This window comes from Penicillium brevicompactum (assembly GCF_028827555.1).
Source record: "Penicillium brevicompactum strain IBT 35665 chromosome Unknown utg000003l_segment0_segment0, whole genome shotgun sequence".
NCBI lineage: Eukaryota > Fungi > Ascomycota > Eurotiomycetes > Eurotiales > Aspergillaceae > Penicillium > Penicillium brevicompactum.
Genome location: NW_026623206.1, coordinates 550,421 through 568,792, shown reverse-complemented (window position 1 = coordinate 568,792; position 18,372 = coordinate 550,421). Strand labels below are relative to the sequence as shown.

Sequence of the window (18,372 nt, the reverse complement as noted above, 5' to 3'; positions counted from 1 at the left end):
TCAATCAGTCACGTGATGTGCTCAGGGACTGGGTCCCGGCACATGTGATTACGGGTTGCTTTAACCAATGGGATGCATTCTATTTTCGGAACTACAGAAACATGTCCAGGGCCCTTTCTTGAAGTATTCACAACCCTCAAATTTGCAGTTACTCGGTTAAAAGAGGTTCCAAATGGTCCTCTCTCTACTTTCCATAACTACAGACAGACTCCTCTATACCCTACTTGCTACAAACGAATTTCCCGGCACACGTAGGGAGGTTTCTATGTCTCCTTCAATGATGAGCAGACCCTTTGGCAACCAGAGTTTGGCTACAGGGATCAATTTCGTCTATGGATAAACGCATCAGCCAGATTAAATTCATAATTTTTATTTTGAAAATGCCACATCTTGTGGGTCATAAGGCGACTTGGGTATCTAATATATTAAACTTCACCAGTCCTTTCATTTGCAGTGGCCGCCATCACCTCTCGCTCGTCGAGTGTCAACTCGCTCTTTGCCTCTCGGATCCTCACAAAGAGGACTACTATAATAAGCCCCAGAATGGCTAACCCGGTTTGGTACCAAAACACCGCTTTGTAACTTTCGCGGGTTCCTGAGTCAACAACCGTTTCAGTCTGCACTATGTCTGCAAACCCAAGCATGACTGCAATTCCCATATGTAGAGTGCAGTTGATCAATGCTCCCGCAAGTCCTTGTCTTGCCTTCGGAAGATTTGTCGTGATGAAGACATTGGCGAGATTGAAGCTGATGTCGATACCAATTGTGCCGCAGATCATTGATGGGAAAACGTAAGCCCAGTAATTGCCCCCGATGGGAATTACGGCAAATAATAGCCCAGATCCCACATATCCAAGGCAAGATATTATCATCAAGATGGTTCCCGGCACTTTGTGGAATATCATTCCTCCTCCAACGGACAGAATGAGGCCGCCGACTCCCATGGGCGCGGTCCATGCCACAATTTGCATGGGGGATGCCCCCATAATATCGGACATACTGTATTATCAGGTTAGTATTGTTCTCAATGTTGCTTAGCTCATGGCAACACTTACTAAAGCACGGCGTAGAGGAGGAATGTGCCCAATGTTCCGTACAGGAAAAGCAATGCTATCACAAGAGGGAGCATATACTTCACCTTGAAGATATCCCCAGGAAGTAGCGGGTTCTTAACAACCCATCCTTCCACATAAACCATGACGCCAAGGATAATCAATCCCAGTGCAAGGAAAAGAGGGATGTATGGTGTTTTCCAGCCTTGAGGCGCGTGCGAGCTGTCCGCAATGGCAAAGACGATCAGTACGGCTGCCGGAACAGAGAGACATGCACCAGGCCAGTCCATCTTGACACCCGAGTTCCTTTTTTCGGCAAAATCGCGGGGGATGGACCAAAGAGAAAGGGCCGCGGTGATAGCGGACAAAATAGCGCCGAAAAAGAAATACCATCTCCAGGTGAGATATTCACCGGAAAGACCAGAAAAGAAGATTCCCACGAAGAAACCCAAAGCCGCGCATGCTCCATAAATACTGAAGACAATGTTTTTTCTCGGTCCGGGTCGGTAGGTGCTGCCAAGAATCATGATGCCGGATGGAAGAAAGGCCGCCAGCGCGAAGCCTTGCAACGCTCGACAGATCACCAACATCAACCATGTTTGGGAAACACCACACAGGATGGAGGAGATTGTGAGCCATATAGCTCCCGCATTGTAGATCGCATATCCCCCGAACATATCTGTTAGCCTGCCGAAAATGAGCAGTGTCGAAGTAACGACCAAAGACAGTGCAGTCGATGGCCAGATTGCCGAGGCCTCGGGAAGGTCGAGCTCTTTCACGAGAGTTGGAAGAAGCACATTTGAGCCTGAGATGTAGTATTCCTGGGGAGGTGTTAGATCTTTGCCACCGGTGTCAGTGTAGTAGAGGGTGACATACAGCAAGGATTTGGGACATGAAAATTGAAAGACAAAATGAGATCTCTGACCAAGCCCCTCCAAAGCATTTTGGTCGCTCTCTTCCTAGTCTCTCCAAGTCTGCAAGCTCGTGGTTTATTCTGGCCTGCTCCGGGTCCGGTGGCAAGACCCCATCATGGGGAGAAAGCGTGTCCGGTACTCCCATTGAGCTTTGTGGGATATTTTCAATCTCGAAGATCGAAAGCTTCCATCAGGAAATTACCTGTTACTTGAAAGACGTACCAAGCGATTTATATTCAACCGAGGGACTAGTGGCTTAATTTCTAAGCAATGACGCCCCTGTACCTGATGGTCCAAAGACCCAGCGAGGACCCATTGAGGTAGTCTTAGTTGAAGAATAGTGCCCATTTACGGAAAACAGAGACGCCATTTTTATGGGGAACCTAAGGTGATTCGCGGGTGAGTTGAATGCAGTTCTCTACGAAAAGTCTAGCGCCAAGAGTTCGACATTGAGCTTCCCTTTTAGGAAGTTGTCGGGAGTGGGGCTCGGGATCGTGGGCCACGCGATACTACAAGCATCTATCGGACTTTTTCTCTCTTTGGCAGATCTTTCAGTGCAATTGATTGGTCTAGGTTCCGGATTCTACCATGCTTGACGTTTGACCGCCCAGTCGAGTTCCTCTGCTACATTGAACTGCATAACGTATATCACACACCAATTCAGTGGTGCATTCTCTCCATCAGATGCATTAGGGTAATCCTGAACCTGTAGCTGAATGTGGCTCTCAGTTTACGCCTTGGGCTGGAAGTGAATACCTAGGCTGAGCTCACTGGCATGCGATGGTCTACCTTCATCAAATAAATCTAAGCTGTAACTAACCCACTTTCGCCCCGCATAAAGCAACTGCTCCTCGCTCCACCGGGAGAAAAAAACGGTCGTGCGCCGATCATACACGTGGCTACGCGTTTGCCGTGAAAATGGTCAATAGCTCAACCTTGACCCCTGTTGATGTCAATTCACCGCATGTTTGGTACCACAAATCCCTTCATTTAACGAGGTATGACCTGGCTATGCAAGACTGCATATCTCCGCGTCCTCCATTATTCTGCGGGTGTAAGACAAATGAGATAGGTATGAAATATCATTATCTTCGTGAAAATTGCTATCGTATTCTCGTCACTCAAGGTCACTCCACTGAAGGTCGACCACGTAGCACGGGCATAAGGAGGTTATCTAGATCATAACGGCCTGTTTTTCTGAAACCTCGTGGTGATCACGGTCTCAGCTGTGAAGGTCACAGCAGGCAACGACAAAGAATGTGAAGTGAAATAAGCTGCAGCAGAAGTATGAGTCCCGTCAATTGTTATGCTGTTCAGCTGCACATACCCAGTGAGTATCATCAATGATCCACCTCCAACCTTTACTGCGCCCGTGTAAGCGTCGTCAATCCCAGTCGACCCCGATCCGACCATAGCTACAATGATAAGTATAGCGTAAACGATTGTAATAGCCGTGGCGATGAAATCAAATAAGATCGAAAACGCGGGATGAATTTCCTGTTTAATTTCAAGAAAGGCGATATGGACCAAAGACCAAAAGACTGCAGCTGCGGTCTAGGTAAAAGATTAGATGTATGATCCCTATGTCGTATTGCATGAGCCTCGTACCAATCCGATTCCAACATAGTCCACAGCCAAGCTCAGGCAAATGATTGCCACAATTCCAATTGCGAAGCATAAAATTCGGAGGAATAATCTGCTGCCGCCAGTGCGAGATGAAAGACACCCAGCCATGTTGTCCTGGGGATCAAAGCTCAATATTTCGAGGATATATGAAGGGTGAGATCGACATGGCATATAGAAGTGAAAGTTAGTAGCATGATATATGGGAACATTGAAACGTCGGAGGCAGTGCAGGGCTGAATGTAAGTTATGGTTTAACTGCGGCTCATCTCGAATTCCTCGTATGAATTCTTCTATAGCTCTCGATGGGTGGGTCTCGGATAATTTTTGGGGCCGTCTCAGGTGCCATCGCAGTGGGCCATTGAGTCCTTGAGGCCCTGGGAAAGATGTGGCTCTAACCCCAATCGTCAGATACAGGGAATTGAAGTCAGGGCTCAAACAAAATGGGCAAATCAATGTGAATCAACGGTGTGAGCCTTACTGAAAGCTTGCTTGTTTGGGTATAGCGATTTAGCCTTGCATCTTCGATCGGGTAAGCTCCACGGGTTGAGCACCGTGCGAGCTACCCTTGAGGCTTAGACTGTGGGGTTCCCCAAATCATCAGGGGCCGTTTCCATCTTCCCTGCGTCAAAATCAGGAACACAAACAAACGCAGGTTCCAACCTTGGAAGGTTCTAGGATTGATTGATACAACTTCAGGTTTATGTTTCTCGGTGTGGTTGCTGTAATCGGATGGATATATAAGCCCCGTAAGAGGACCAAATTTGGAGCTCGGCAGTCTTCCACTTCTGACGGCAACTTTAAAGCTGTTGTCACCAGTGATTCCAAAGCATGGAAAGGCCGAAAATGACCGCGGATATATTAGGTCAGAGGCTCGGGAGACAGGATAGAATGCCGTAAAGTGAACAAGACTGTCTCCCGATCATGGCCCTCAGCCAACTATGTCTCAAGAATCGTGTAGATTAATGACCTCGTGACTGTGTGGATTTTGGTTTGCTTGTCCTCTGTTCAAAAATATTATCTAACCATCTCCAGTGTCCGTAGATCCGGCCCATCTACCCAACTTATCAATCGATTTGAGCGAGCTGACCTCCGGAACGTATCCCAGGGAGCCAAAAATATATGACCGACGCAGGGATCGAACCTGCAATCTCTTGATTCGTAGTCAAGCGCCTTGCCATTGGGCCAGCCGGCCGTAAAGTGGGGCGATTTGGATATCGACCCACTTCATCGGAGCCTCGAGCCGCTGAGCTACTCGTGCTGTTCGATGGAAAACTTCGAAATATTTGGTCTCATGAATGATCAGGGGAAAATGTGAAATATCACGCACTATACCCCATTTGGCTCTAGTAACTGATTGACTACACAGTGCAACAGGTGCTACTAAAGCTTGAAAATTGACTTTTTCCAAAATCGTTCTGGATTCTCAACTCGATCTGCATGGTTATTCATAGAGTACCTCAAATCACAACATCGGGTTCCAAGGTTGTGCGGCAATTCCAAGTTAAGGTCGTATCTGGCAAAACTAGGTCGCACGAATCGTACAACATTCTATGAATGACATGGAGGTAGCATATTTCGGGAGACGACCATTGTGAAAGCTGCCCATGTGGGAAGCCTGTGATGCGCCACTTTCCTGTTCACTACAGGTAGAGTCCTCATGGACAACCTGAACGCACACCGGTGATATACGTGGACAACATTCAGGTATGGCAATATATATCCGCGATTCCAACTTGTAAGAATACACTCTATAATAGGTACTAAACCGTAAGTCCCACTACTCGCTTAGAGCAAGCGCAAAACCCAAAGCGATGGGACATGACTGTCTCAACACCCAATGAGGGTGTGTGTGATTTTCAGCAATGTGGGAATAGAGGCATGAATGAGAGAATTCGGTGGCACCTCGGCAGATGTCCGATTGCTCGTTTAGCCAACCGTGGGGCATTGGCTTGGGGGCCAAGCCGAACTTGCGCGACAATTGAACCGGTGTCTTCCAACTCGAGCATTCTAGTCGCCGAATGGAAGAGTAAGTGCTGAACACTAACCACGTCTGGCCGAGAAGAAACACACGTCGGCAATCTAGCGCTAAAAATGCCGACGCAAATTGAACTTGCACTCTAGGGCTTGTAATTTGTGCGAGAATCCGGCGACAAGGCTATTTAAGCGGTTAGCAAAGTGAGGACCTTAGGGGTTAGAAACATGAGTGGATATGGCGGGAAATGAACGATACTACATAAAGTACTGTAGACGGAGTAGTTGTACATAGTAATGCTCCGTACCTACAGTAGTGCAGTGGCGGTAGCTTGTTCCACACAGGTCAGTCAGGGTTATGATTGCCTTTCTCGTTGACTCATGTAGCACATTTTGGGTCTGCGGGTTGTCCTGCTGATAATGCAAAAACCGAGGCGATGATGTAGCATATAACAGACAGAAGATTAGCAAGAGGTGATAGTTATTAGCACAGCAACATGAAATATTGAGCAAAGGTCAAAATGGACGTGTCTCTATGTAGACAAGTAGTCTATATAAAGCGAAGGCCTAAGCCCCTGCAAGTCCCAATGGGAGATTTGCTCTGGTGGACCGATGCCCCAGTGTGGAGATCATCCGCGAGGTACATCGAAAACTCTGCTGCATTGCATCGCAATTTTTTTTTCTTTGATGAAGTTGATGGGGTTTGTTCGGCTGAAAATCTTTGATAAACTGGAAATAAACAAGAGTTTCGAAAGGTCCTTTTGTGTACGGAGTAGTAAAGAAAGTAACGCCACTGCGGACCAGATCGGAGGGGTTTCCGCCTGGACGTTTCCAGGTCCACTGCGTCAGCGGATTCAACCTTCTCCGGCGCTATCGACTTTAACCCATTTTTTGTCCTTTACATAAACCCCTCTTCCCTCCGCTCTTTTGATCGAGACTCTTCACTTTACTACCCGGAGCTGACTCCATATCCCTTGATTCTCACCCCGAGCCCTGCGCCATCGAGCGCGAACCTGACACCATGGGGCTTTCCAAGACGAACAGGATCTTGATCCTGCTGGTCATCGATACCGCTTTCTTCCTGCTTGAATTGATCACTGGTTCGTGTGATTCAGCTCCGTCGCGTGCCGGCAATCTCTAACTGTGCCTTAGGTTATGCCGTTCACTCACTTGCCCTCGTCGCCGACTCCTTCCACATGGTGCGCATGTCCAGCCCCCGCGAAAGAAACGAAATCTAACCAGATAATCAGCTGAACGATGTTTTGTCTTTGTGTGTCGGATTATGGGCCGTCAAGGTCGCAAACCGCGAAACTACCTCAAACACCTACACATACGGCGTAAGTACGCATTTAACAAAGGGTTAAACATTGTCTAATCGTGGGATCCTCAATTACAGTGGCAAAGAGCTGAGACTCTCGGTGCTTTGGTCAATGGTGTCTTCCTAGTTGCCTTGTGCATGTCGATCTTCTTGGAGGCTACTCAGCGATTGGTGGAACCTCAGGAAGTGCAGAACCCCCGGTTCGTCTGCATTGTTGGCTGCTTTGGTCTTGCTTCCAACATCATTGGCCTGGTCCTCTTCCATGACCACTCTCACGGTCACGGTGGCGGCCACGACCACGGCCATGACCATGACCACGATGAAGAGCACGCTATCGATGCCGAAGGATACAGTGACCACGACCACGAGCACGATCACGATCACGACCATGACCATACCCCGGTCGCCCCGTCCGAGAGCGAAAACACCCTGACCTACTCTACCACCGAACCCGGATCCCCCATTTCCCGCAAGCGCCGAGACACTACTCGCAGCTCCAGGGGCTACAGCGCCCCGAACGGACGTGGTTTCGTCAGCGCCGATGATATCCCAGTGCTCCCAGAGCGTCTCAGACAAGGGATTATCGCAGCAAGTCAATATCGCAATGAACAATCCTCGGACTCAGAGGGTGGCCGCGATGACGACGAGATCCCAACTGAGCGCTCTGGGCTTCTGCGTCACAGAGATCACGCAGCCAAGTACACCGATGAGGAGGGAGCTCCTGTCAAGATCCACGATCACCGGGATGAAGATGTTCACAAGTCACACAACCATGCTCAACCTAAATCCAAGGACCAGAAGAAGGGCCACAGCCATGACCTTAACATGCGCGGTGTCTTCCTTCACGTCATGGGCGACGCTCTCGGAAACATTGGTGTGATCGTGTCAGCGCTGATTATTTGGCTCACGGACTACGAATGGCGTTTCTACGTCGATCCTGGTATTTCGCTTGTGATTACTTTGATCATTCTTGCTTCTGCTATTCCACTGTGCAAGGCTGCTTCCCGCATCCTTTTGCAGGCTGTTCCACCCGGAATGAGCATTGATCACATCAAGGAGGACATTGAACGCCTGCCCGGTGTCATTGGCTCTCATCATTTGCACGTGTGGCAACTGAGTGACACCAAGATTGTGGCCTCAATCCACCTGCAGGTAGACACGGAGATCAAGGGCGAAGGATCGGAGCGTTACATGCGTCTTGCCAGACAGGTGCGACGTTGTCTCCATGCCTACGGCATCCACTCTTCCACCATCCAACCCGAGTTCGCACCCGAGAGTGATGTCGAAGACAACGGACAGCCCTCTTCCTCTCGTGGCACTGAGGACGCTGTCCCCAGTCGTGCTGCCAGTGTCCGGGATGGTGATTCTCAGGCATGTCTTTTGGAGTGCGACGAGAACTGTGCCCGTGGAGGCCAGTGCTGCCCTAAGAAGTGAATCTGAACCCTTCACGCGGCCTCTCACATAGACCATGTAATCTTCATTTGGTCATCACCCCCCCTCAAAATCATCACTATCGTCGATTTTCCCTACCCAGATACCCTCTTATCCACTTCCTCTCATCATTGCGCCGGAGAAGCCCACCCTACACATCCCTGATACCTATTAATCACCCACTTAGAAGTGACCTGGAGCAATTGCGCCTTGGAATCACAGCATTGCACATGGCATTGCACACAGCATGACGCGCAATAAGACTGTATCCCCAGGTCAGACATGTGCTGTATCTCTTTTCTTACCTTATGCTGCATGTATTTTTACCTATCCCTAACCAAAAATGCTTGTGGACCTCTCAACTTTTCAGGATGAAGATAACTCAAGGCCATACCTGGAGAGCCCTCAAAATACTCGTAGTTAGCCCTGGAGCAAATACGGATGATCCGTATTCGATGCCGGGGTACTTCGTATGCTTGTAGTTCTATCTTTATACAAACACGTGATCGGACCCACCGACCTGTGGACACATCTCGACCCGGAGCTTAATCGATAACCCCCCTGCTTCTGGTTCTCCAAATGTCACCGTTCACAGCTTCGCGCAATCATTCCTTTGATATTTTGTTTTTCGCATCTTCACACGCTAGTGGAGCATGAACTGTCGTTAATCTTGTTGAAGACCTCTGTCTTGCCCCCGGGGTAGAGCCACCCTGTTATTTTGAACTCAAGCAGAGCCAAACATGACATTCGCCTACCCGCGCAACACAAGCGCGTCCTCGCCTTCTTCGCTTCCATTTTATACCCCCAAACGCACAAAATCCCCGAACTTTCTCAATCGGGTTGCGGACTCAATACCACCAGTCGCCAAGCAATGGCTTTCCACCGGAGCTGCCCATCGGAGATGGAAGAGAACTAAAGAGGCGGGGTTCAAAGTCACAATTGTCAATTTTGTTAAGAGTATTTTTACGATTCCAAACGCGATTATCATACTTTGGCTTTTGTCAATTCGGTGGGGCGAACGCAGGGTATTCGAGGACCATATAAACCAATGTCTTTGGGACAGCTGGGAAGACTGGGTAAGTAGCCTATGGCTGCTTCTTGCAATTGACCCAAGTACGAAGAATTCACATACTAATGCAATTTACCAATAGCCTCAAGACGCAACTCCACATCACATTGCCTTCATCGCCGATCCCCAGCTCGTTGATCCTCATACCTACCCCGGACGACCCTGGCCTCTGTCGACGTTGACAATGCGATACACGGACCAATATATGCGCCGATCATTCTCCTTAATCCAGGAACATCTTGAGCCGGACTCAGTACTGTTGCTTGGCGATCTTTTCGATGGCGGCAGAGAATGGGCCACCGCAACATCTACCAGCCCTGAAGCTCGCTGGCAAGGTTACAAGGACTCTTATTGGAAGAAAGAATTTCGGCGATTCACCAAGATCTTCTTAGATCCATGGGAAAAAGCAAATACCGCGCCTGTTGATGGGCGAGGACGGAGGTTGATCGCAAGTTTACCTGGGAACCATGATCTGGGTTTCGGGAATGGAGTGCAGGAACCTGTCCGTGACCGATTTGAGAGCTTCTTCGGAAAGACCAACCAGGTCAACGTGATCGGCAATCATACCTTTGTATCCGTCGATTCGGTCTCGCTCAGCGCCATGGACCAGCCTGACCCGTTGACAGGAAGCTCACCGACATCCAGTGATACGGGCCGCGCGATACGTCCTATATGGAAAGAGGCGGATGAATTTCTGGACAAAATGGCCATTCACAAGGCCAAGGCGGAGAACGACGAGCTGAGAATGCTCAGGAATCAGAGTGAAGGGCACATGTTCCAATACCGCGTTGTCGATGCCATTGAGCCGACAATTCACTACAAGCCAGAGCCAGTGAGCGCCGGCTTCCCGACTATTCTCTTGACTCACGTTCCTCTCCACCGCAATCCTGGGACCCCTTGCGGCCCACTGCGTGAGCATTATCCACCATCTTCTCCAGGCGAGGAATTGCAGAATGACGAGCCGAATGCGCTCAAGATTTCCGGTGGATACCAGTACCAGAACGTCCTGACGCAGACTGTTTCGACCGAAGTGGTATCCAAAGCTGGACCCAACGTCGTGCAGGTCTACTCTGGAGATGACCATGATTATTGTGAAGTTTCTCACCGGGAGTTCAATGGCTCGCCGAACGAAATTACAGTGAAAAGTATCTCTTGGGCGATGGGAGTTCGCCGTCCCGGCTTCGTGCTCACAAGTCTCTGGCACCCGATCGACCCTACGACGGGCAAGGCACTTCAAGAAGGAGTCCCAACTATCCAAAACCACCTCTGCCTCCTCCCAGACCAGCTGGGAATCTTCATATATTACCTCACCATCCTCGGTCTCAGCACCTCCATTCTTGTTCTCCGTTCTATCTACCTCGCGATCTACGCGTCGCACCCCTTCAACGACACTGTGCTCCCCCTCACCGAAAACCGACGCGCCACCTATCAAGCCCACACTTTCGGTGCGTCCAGCTCTACTACATCATCGGGCGGCTTGGCCAGCCGTGGTGGACCTTCAGCAGTTGCCCGCTATCCCGGTACCAAATCTCCACAAGAATCATACCGATTAGATGATGACATGGACCCTTCGCCCAAAGGTAAAGAGGGATGGCGTCCAGCGTCATCACAGCCACAGTCACGATTCTCCCTGATTGTGGGTGAATTAAGCTCATCCATCCGACATGTGGCGCAAGTGGTGCTGATCGTCTATTTCATCCTAATCTGGCGCTGGTAGCTAGTCCGAGTGGGTCTAACCCTTCCTTGCATTTTCCCGACATTTTTCTCCCTCTTCAACTCAGCGAGCATAGACCATAGACACGCATATCGGACCGAGCCGACTTGGCCTACTGAAGAAATCCATTGATCATCTGATATCTATTCTCATCCCCAGAAAACAAGACTGCTAGCTCCCGAGCTGCGCCACTTTTCTGCCCTGCTGACCGGGATATTTTTATTCCCCGAGATCCCGACCCCGGTCGTGAGCCTCCGACGATTGTCCGGTGGGATTATTTTCGGGAAAGCCTCGGGCTGTTGGCCCAATCCGGGAGACGGGAAAAATAGCGCAATACCACGCTTAGGCTTTCGCCAAGATCATGGTGCGGGCCGTGAGATTCTGAGAAGGATTCAATTGGTATTGCAAACTCCTGAGTACGGGCACGATGTATGTGATGTAAAAACATTTAGTAATTGAACAACTACAAGTCTGAGCAACTTCTATTTTACTACACTGTCTGTCTCGAGGGGGAACAAAGTGCCTGTATGAAAGTGGAGCCGAAGTCAAAAAGCAGGGAAATCAGACCGGGATATTATTAGGCCCCAAACCTACCCATCCCCAGAATGTTCATGACACGCGAGAGTGCGGGACCTGTTCTGATCTGGCCTATTTTTCTTCTCATTTGGCCTCCGGTGAACAATCTCAACCTGGGGTTAGGAGGCAGTCGATAGTGGATTACGACATCTGCTGCGGATCACGGCCGAGGAAAGTTGGTAATTGGTCTCCCCAGACAACTCGGACCCCTAAAGACCTGGGGAAAGATGCGCTGGGTTGAGGGGAAAACCTGGAGACGAACACTGAGTTTGGAATTAATTCCATGAGTTTCACTATCTGCATCAATATGCCGGTACGTACGGAGTACTCCGTACTTGGAGGTACTTACTAGCTATGATTATTTAGTGAGAATCTAGATCGCGATGCTTTACAATGTACTATTTGATATCAAATCTCAACAATGATTTTATCATGTCCAAGCAGAAAATTCATGGAACCCCCTAGATGCCTGAGAAGGCCGCCAGGGAAAATTCCAGGCCGTTGGGCAAGTTCCCGATGCGGGAGACCGTTGCCGATCGGGCCTGTTTTCGGCATCTCCCGTTTTTCCTGTCATGTGCATACACATGGCTATTTTCGTCCCGATCGCACTAGAACACGATCTAACATTCTCGGTAAACACCGAGAACTAACAATCTCAATTTGTAGCATACACAATGTTAGATGTACAATGGCATTTGAAAAGTAATTGTAGGTCAATGTAGCTGCGCCAAGTCCAACGCAAGGCCCAGGGCAAACTTTTCTCGAATCCTCGGCACAGTGTTGAGCCAATCTGCGCGTGTGACCAATGACCAGTTCGGATTTCGCCGGGGGCTGAGTGGACCCACAGCACGGCCAGACCGCATTGGCTCCCCCACGACCGGCCTAAACCCTATCCCCAGGCTCGAAACATCCAAATTAGATTTACCAACAAAAATCACGGAATTATCGAACAACGCTAGTCTTCGAATGCCTCGCTGAGATTGGACACGATGCAGAATTCGGCCTTGGCCCCCGCGCGCTCGCTGCTTTCGGCTTTTGTTGTCTACCCCGGCCCGGCCTGACTGTGGGTGGCCATGTGGTTGAGTTTTTCTGGGGGAAAAACTACAAATAGGAGGATCATCCTCGAGAGTTTTGGTCTTCATCTTCATCTTCATTCATCACACATTCTATCTCATCAATCTTACTTCGACTTACTCTCTATACTCTACTGATCGGATCTACTCTTCTATATTCACACACAACCAACACCAACTACACCTCGCTACACCCACACCTATACCTATACCTACACTTCAATCAACCAAACCAGTTTCTCTCACTGCAATGGGACTCGGTTTGAAAAGACCCGATGATGCCGTGGGCTCTGCTGCCCCGGCCATCTTGATCGGCCTGTTCGTCGCATTTGGCGGTGTTCTCTTCGGGTATGTACCACTTCTTTACTCGCATCTACAACTGTTCTGACAATCATTCAGATATGACACAGGTACTATTTCTGGTATCCTCGCCATGAAGTACTGGCGTGAGACTTTCTCCACCGGCTACGTCAACAAGGCAGATGGCATGAAGGATGTCACCTCCTCCCAGTCCTCTATGATCGTGTCTCTCCTTTCCGCCGGTACCTTCTTCGGTGCCCTCTTCGCTGCTCCCATCGCCGATAAATTTGGCCGTCGCTTGGGTATGATCATGGAGAGCTTCGTCTTCGTCTTCGGTGTCATTCTCCAGACCATTGCCACTTCCATTCCCCTCTTCGTTGCTGGTCGTTTCTTCGCTGGTCTCGGTGTCGGTTTGCTCTCCGCAACCATCCCCCTTTACCAGTCTGAGACTTCCCCCAAGTGGATCCGTGGTACCATCGTTGGTGCTTACCAGCTTGCTATCACCTTTGGTCTGCTGCTCGCTGCCATCGTCAACAACGCTACCAAGGACCGCAACGACACTGGCTCTTACCGCATCCCTATCGCAATCCAGTTTGCTTGGGCCATTATCCTCGTTGTTGGCATGATCATTCTCCCCGAGACTCCTCGCTTCCTGATCAAGCAGGACCGCTACGAAGAGGCCACCAAGGCCCTCGCTCGCCTCCGCCGCATGGATGTGAACGACCCTGCTATCGTTACTGAGCTGGCTGAGATCCAGGCTAACCACGAGTTCGAGATGCGCCTTGGAAATGCTTCCTACCTCGAGATCTTCCGCGGTACTCTTGGCAAGCGTCTCGCTACCGGTTGCGCTGTCCAGGGTCTGCAACAGCTCGCTGGTGTCAACTTCATCTTCTACTACGGCACCACCTTCTTCCAGAACTCCGGCATCCAGAACTCCTTCGTCATCACCCTCATCACCAACATCATCAATGTCGTCTCCACCTTCCCCGGTCTCTACATGGTCGAGAAGTGGGGTCGTCGTCCTCTCCTGATGTTCGGTGCTGTCGGCATGTGTGTCTCTCAGCTGATCGTCGCCATCGTCGGTACTGCCATCGACTCCGATGTCTCAAACAAGGTCCTCATCGCCTTCGTTTGCATCTACATCTTCTTCTTCGCCTGCTCCTGGGGTCCTGTCGCCTGGGTCGTCACTGGTGAACTCTTCCCCCTCAAGGCTCGTGCCAAGTGTCTTTCCATCACCACCGCCACCAACTGGCTCCTCAACTGGGCCATCGCCTACGCTACCCCCTACATGGTGAACAGCGGCCCCGGCAACGCCAACCTCCAGTCCAAGGTGTTCTTCATCTGGGGTGGCTTCTGTTTCATCTGCGCCATCTTCGTCTACACCTGCATCTACGAGACCAAGGGTCTCTCCCTTGAGCAGGTCGATGAGCTCTACTCCAAGGTCTCTTGTGCCTGGAAGTCTGTTGGCTGGGTCCCTTCCGTCAACTACACTGATGTTCGCGATGTCGCTGGTGGAAAGACTGGTGACCTTGCTCAGCTTGAGATCGACGCTGGCGAGAAGCGCGCTGAGGGTGCTACTCACCACGAGAGCGTCGGTGCTAAGGCTGATGTTTAATATGTGCTCTGATACCATGGAACGTTTAATGATTTACTATTTGTTATATACGCATGTCTTGTGTGTTTGAGCGTGGATTTGGAAATACCTGTCTTACTGGATAATCTTTTTGTTCTTTGTGATATCTATATTTGCATTTATAGGCCAGCACATATCATTTACTTTTTATTCCATAATTTTCACACCTGTAATCTCCCAAGGCTAAATAATCAACCCATAAGAGTAGGCCTTTAAGCAGTGGCTTCCGCATTTATCACTCTCTTTTGCTTGATAAATTCCAACGCTCTGCATTCCTCACATTAAACGCTCTCTATTTACTAACAGAAAAATCTAAGTGATTTTGTGTGTGCCCTCAAGTCCACCATGAGGCATACTATCGGCAAGAGCCCAAATGGAAGCCTCGATACGGGCGCGTTGTCTTTTTTCGTCGCTCGAGCTGTTGTCCCCAAAAACTGCGTCCATTTCCTCCAGTGTACGCCCCTTCGTTTCCGGGACAAAGAACCAACACCACACGAATGAGAATGCACAGAAAAGACAGAAGAACACGTAAGTTCCGTACCCGGTGTTTTGAATAAGGGGTGGTGTAATCAGCCCGATTATGAAGTTGTTAAGCCAAGCAGACATTGTCGAGTATGCCATACCTTTGGCACGAAGAGCAGACGGGAAGATCTCAGCCGGCATTGCCCAGGGAATTGGACCCCATGTTCCACCGTAAGTAAGCATGAAGATCAAGAGGAATGCAACACAGACCCATGCCTGAGAAGGGTGAGATGGCCAGTCTGTTTCATATTGACTCATCAAAACGGCGATGATGAGATGAGAGATTGCCATGCAAGCGGCTCCCCCAAAGAGCAAAGGCCGGCGACCAAATTTGTCCATTCCCCATAACGCCCACAAGCATGCCACCAGCTGGCAGATATTCACGACACCTGACATGTTCAGCTGCATCTCGTAGTCTAGGCCCATTCCTTCGAAGAGGCTGGGTGAGTAATAGATGAGAGCGTTGACACCTCCGAATTCTTTAAATAGAAACGTTAATAACAAACAAGGTGAGAAAGAGGCGATTGTTGTGGGAAGCACTCACGCTGGAAAAACAAGAGTCCAATACCAACATGGGTCCGCTTCCAGCATCCCTTGCGGAAGCAGTCCAGATAGCTCCACACATGAAGCATGGCTCGACTGGAATAAGTTCCATCCTGGCAATTGGGATGCCGCACAATGCTCACCTCCGTGCAGTAAGCTGCCTCCGACCGAATATCAACCCATTCTTGAAGCACGCGTGGGTCGGTAGCCTCTACTCCACGAAGTTTGCAGAGGACTTGTAGCGCCTCCTCATCCCGCCCTCGGCCAGCGAGCCAACGAGGTGAATAAGGCAAAAAGGGAACACCGGCACCGAGGAAAAGAGCGGGGATTATCTGTACCGATAGTGAGAATTGGAATTCACTCCAGCCGACAAGAAATCCATACCTGGATAAGGAAAGGAAGCCGCCATGACCACTCATTAGGAATAAACCGCGTTGCGTAGGTGATGTAGAACGCAACCACAATAGCAGCGACGATCGAAAGTTCTTGTAAAACCAGCAATGTACCACGAATCTCAGGAGGAGCGATTTCTGAGATGTATAATGGCGCAACCATTGCCAGCATGCCGACGCCGATTCCACCAACAAAACGAGCCCCCACAAGCATCGGGAAATTCATAGCTCCAGTCTGCAGAGCGGAACCGAAGACAAAGATCCACACGGCAACGAAGATTGACCATTTTCTTGAGATCTTATCTGCGATCCATCCCTGATTCATGGCGCCCAGGAACGCTCCTAGCTCAATCATTGCTGTAAGAATACCCTTTTGAAACCCGGACCCGGCCGCTTCTGCTCCAACTTCTGGGAATGTCTTGAGGAATTGCTCCATGGTGAGGGTCACAGATACAACGCCCTGGTCGTAGCCGAACATGGCTCCTCCCAGTGTTGCAAACGCTGCACATGTCGCCACATATTTATTCGTCACAACACCTCTTAAACCTGTTGCATTGAGAGATTAGCATTTACTCGAACTTTGAGATAAATTTGGTAACAATGGTAAGATACCTTGTTCACCGTAGGGCTGGCGCTCCTGTCCTGGGTCTGGAATGAAAGTAGAGGGGTCTTCCTTCAGATTGGACTCCAGGTGTTCGCTTTCTGGTGACGCCTTTTTGTCGCCCATGATTTTCTTATCTGAAGAGTCCGTATGTAGTCAAGGTATGTAGGGCTGTGAAGCCTGGGCAGTGGGAAATAAGCAATTGGCTATCGTATACAAGGTTTGAGTATCCAATGGACAAGCAACCACAAAGCAGCCTGTGCGCTGGACATGCTCCGACTATAAACCGATAGGTAAGAATGTTAGCTTGCTATTGACTCGCACCAATAAGGATAAAACTAATTGGTAACCGGTTTCTCCCTCTCAAAAAGTGACTGAGCGTGATATTCGGTGGCTGACGCCATCGACCCCCCACGAGCTTGAGAAAACGCGGGGAACGCCAATTGATCGTGGGACCCCGGGATGTCACCGACCTGGACACCATTTCCCGTCTCGGAGACCATTTTCCACACCTCAAAGTCACATCTCACCCCCGCCGCCAACCACCAAAGTTCTCTCAGAAGCGGCGAAATGAGTATGCTGAGTGACCATGCTCATCCCGAGATCACCCTCGTTCAACCGATACGCTCGGAGCGGAGAGCGTTTTAGCCTTCCCATACATCTAACAGCATTACCTAGCAGCCCGATATCACTGCCCAGCCCGAGATCGCCAGTCCGAGTGGTTCAAAATGAGACACCCCGACATCATCGCGCTGAGGCCCATTCGGTTACTCGTCGGGTGAACAATGTCCCGGCTTGAGATCCGCGTGTCTATACTCCGTACCCCTCGGACTTGCATATGTGCGTCATGCATGTCGGCATGCTGGGTCTGAGAAGACCGCATTGACATGCCGGATGAGCCATTTTCTATGCCGCTTCCCGTATGGAGTGCACCGAGCTAGATTAAATGTTTCGGCTCATAGTCATGAAGAGATCGATTTGGAATCGGCTAAGTTGAAATTCTGATCATTTTATCCCGGCAATGTTTACACATGTGTACTCCGTACGGAGTACATGTCGTATCATTGAGATGGGGTTTGATCATGATGCTCCACAACGCACTCCGTAGTGGACACTGGTATGATTTCAAGCCCCATAACCCCCGAGGATCTCCACTAGTTGACTTCGACAAGGAGTCTCGCCTCGGCGAAAATCGCTCTCCGCCAAAGGCCGCACTGCCATTGATAAGAAATTTCGACTTGGATCGACACACTCATTGGTCGCCCGATATCAACCACTTGCGGTCTTGTCAACTTGATGTCGCCGTTACTTGCCCGTTCAGGTAATTATAAATGACAAGGTACGGAGTATGTTTGGATAAGCAGTCCAGCAAACCTTGGAATCTCTCACAGCCCAAACTCGGTATCAATTTAGAGACGCTATGACTCTATCAACTCTTATTTCCAGCACATACGACCACAGGTAGACCTGGCAGTGACCCGCGGGTGACCCTCATGACCCTCGGACCGCCCCGCCACTGGGGCGGTTCGAGGGTCCAACCTTCCGACCCTGAGGGTAGTCCACCTAGGGGTTGGACCCTCGGAGGGTGAACCTCAGGGTCACCCGCGGGTCCACAAACAGGACAAACAGGCAAATCT

General features: G+C 49.9%; 5 protein-coding genes across 5 annotated transcripts; 3 read left to right on the top strand and 2 right to left on the bottom strand.

The window, feature by feature from the left end:
* Window positions 1-425: 425 nt before the first annotated feature.
* N7506_004090 (putative MFS multidrug transporter) lies at window positions 426-2,111 on the bottom strand (the record flags this gene model as incomplete). The annotated part of the gene is made up of 3 exons (XM_056953385.1): window positions 426-999; window positions 1,056-1,873; window positions 1,929-2,111. The coding sequence occupies 3 exons, from the start codon at window positions 2,109-2,111 to the stop codon at window positions 426-428; spliced, it is 1,575 nt and encodes a 524-aa protein (XP_056812274.1).
* Window positions 2,112-6,584: 4,473 nt separating this feature from the next.
* N7506_004089 (cation diffusion facilitator family transporter) lies at window positions 6,585-8,315 on the top strand (the record flags this gene model as incomplete). The annotated part of the gene is made up of 4 exons (XM_056953384.1): window positions 6,585-6,663; window positions 6,716-6,762; window positions 6,814-6,900; window positions 6,960-8,315. 4 exons carry the CDS (start codon window positions 6,585-6,587, stop codon window positions 8,313-8,315), a joined length of 1,569 nt encoding a protein of 522 aa, XP_056812273.1.
* A 737-nt stretch (window positions 8,316-9,052) lies between these two features.
* N7506_004088 (putative manganese ion homeostasis (Fr)) lies at window positions 9,053-11,098 on the top strand (the record flags this gene model as incomplete). The annotated part of the gene is made up of 2 exons (XM_056953383.1): window positions 9,053-9,388; window positions 9,464-11,098. 2 exons carry the CDS (start codon window positions 9,053-9,055, stop codon window positions 11,096-11,098), a joined length of 1,971 nt encoding a protein of 656 aa, XP_056812272.1.
* Window positions 11,099-12,994: 1,896 nt separating this feature from the next.
* Window positions 12,995-14,659, top strand: N7506_004087 (Major facilitator superfamily domain general substrate transporter; the record flags this gene model as incomplete). Its single annotated transcript, XM_056953382.1, has 2 exons — window positions 12,995-13,096; window positions 14,582-14,659. 2 exons carry the CDS (start codon window positions 12,995-12,997, stop codon window positions 14,657-14,659), a joined length of 180 nt encoding a protein of 59 aa, XP_056812271.1.
* A 330-nt stretch (window positions 14,660-14,989) lies between these two features.
* N7506_004086 (sugar porter family MFS transporter) lies at window positions 14,990-16,861 on the bottom strand (the record flags this gene model as incomplete). The annotated part of the gene is made up of 4 exons (XM_056953381.1): window positions 14,990-15,678; window positions 15,744-16,074; window positions 16,127-16,680; window positions 16,747-16,861. 4 exons carry the CDS (start codon window positions 16,859-16,861, stop codon window positions 14,990-14,992), a joined length of 1,689 nt encoding a protein of 562 aa, XP_056812270.1.
* Between the last annotated feature and the right edge of the window lie 1,511 nt (window positions 16,862-18,372).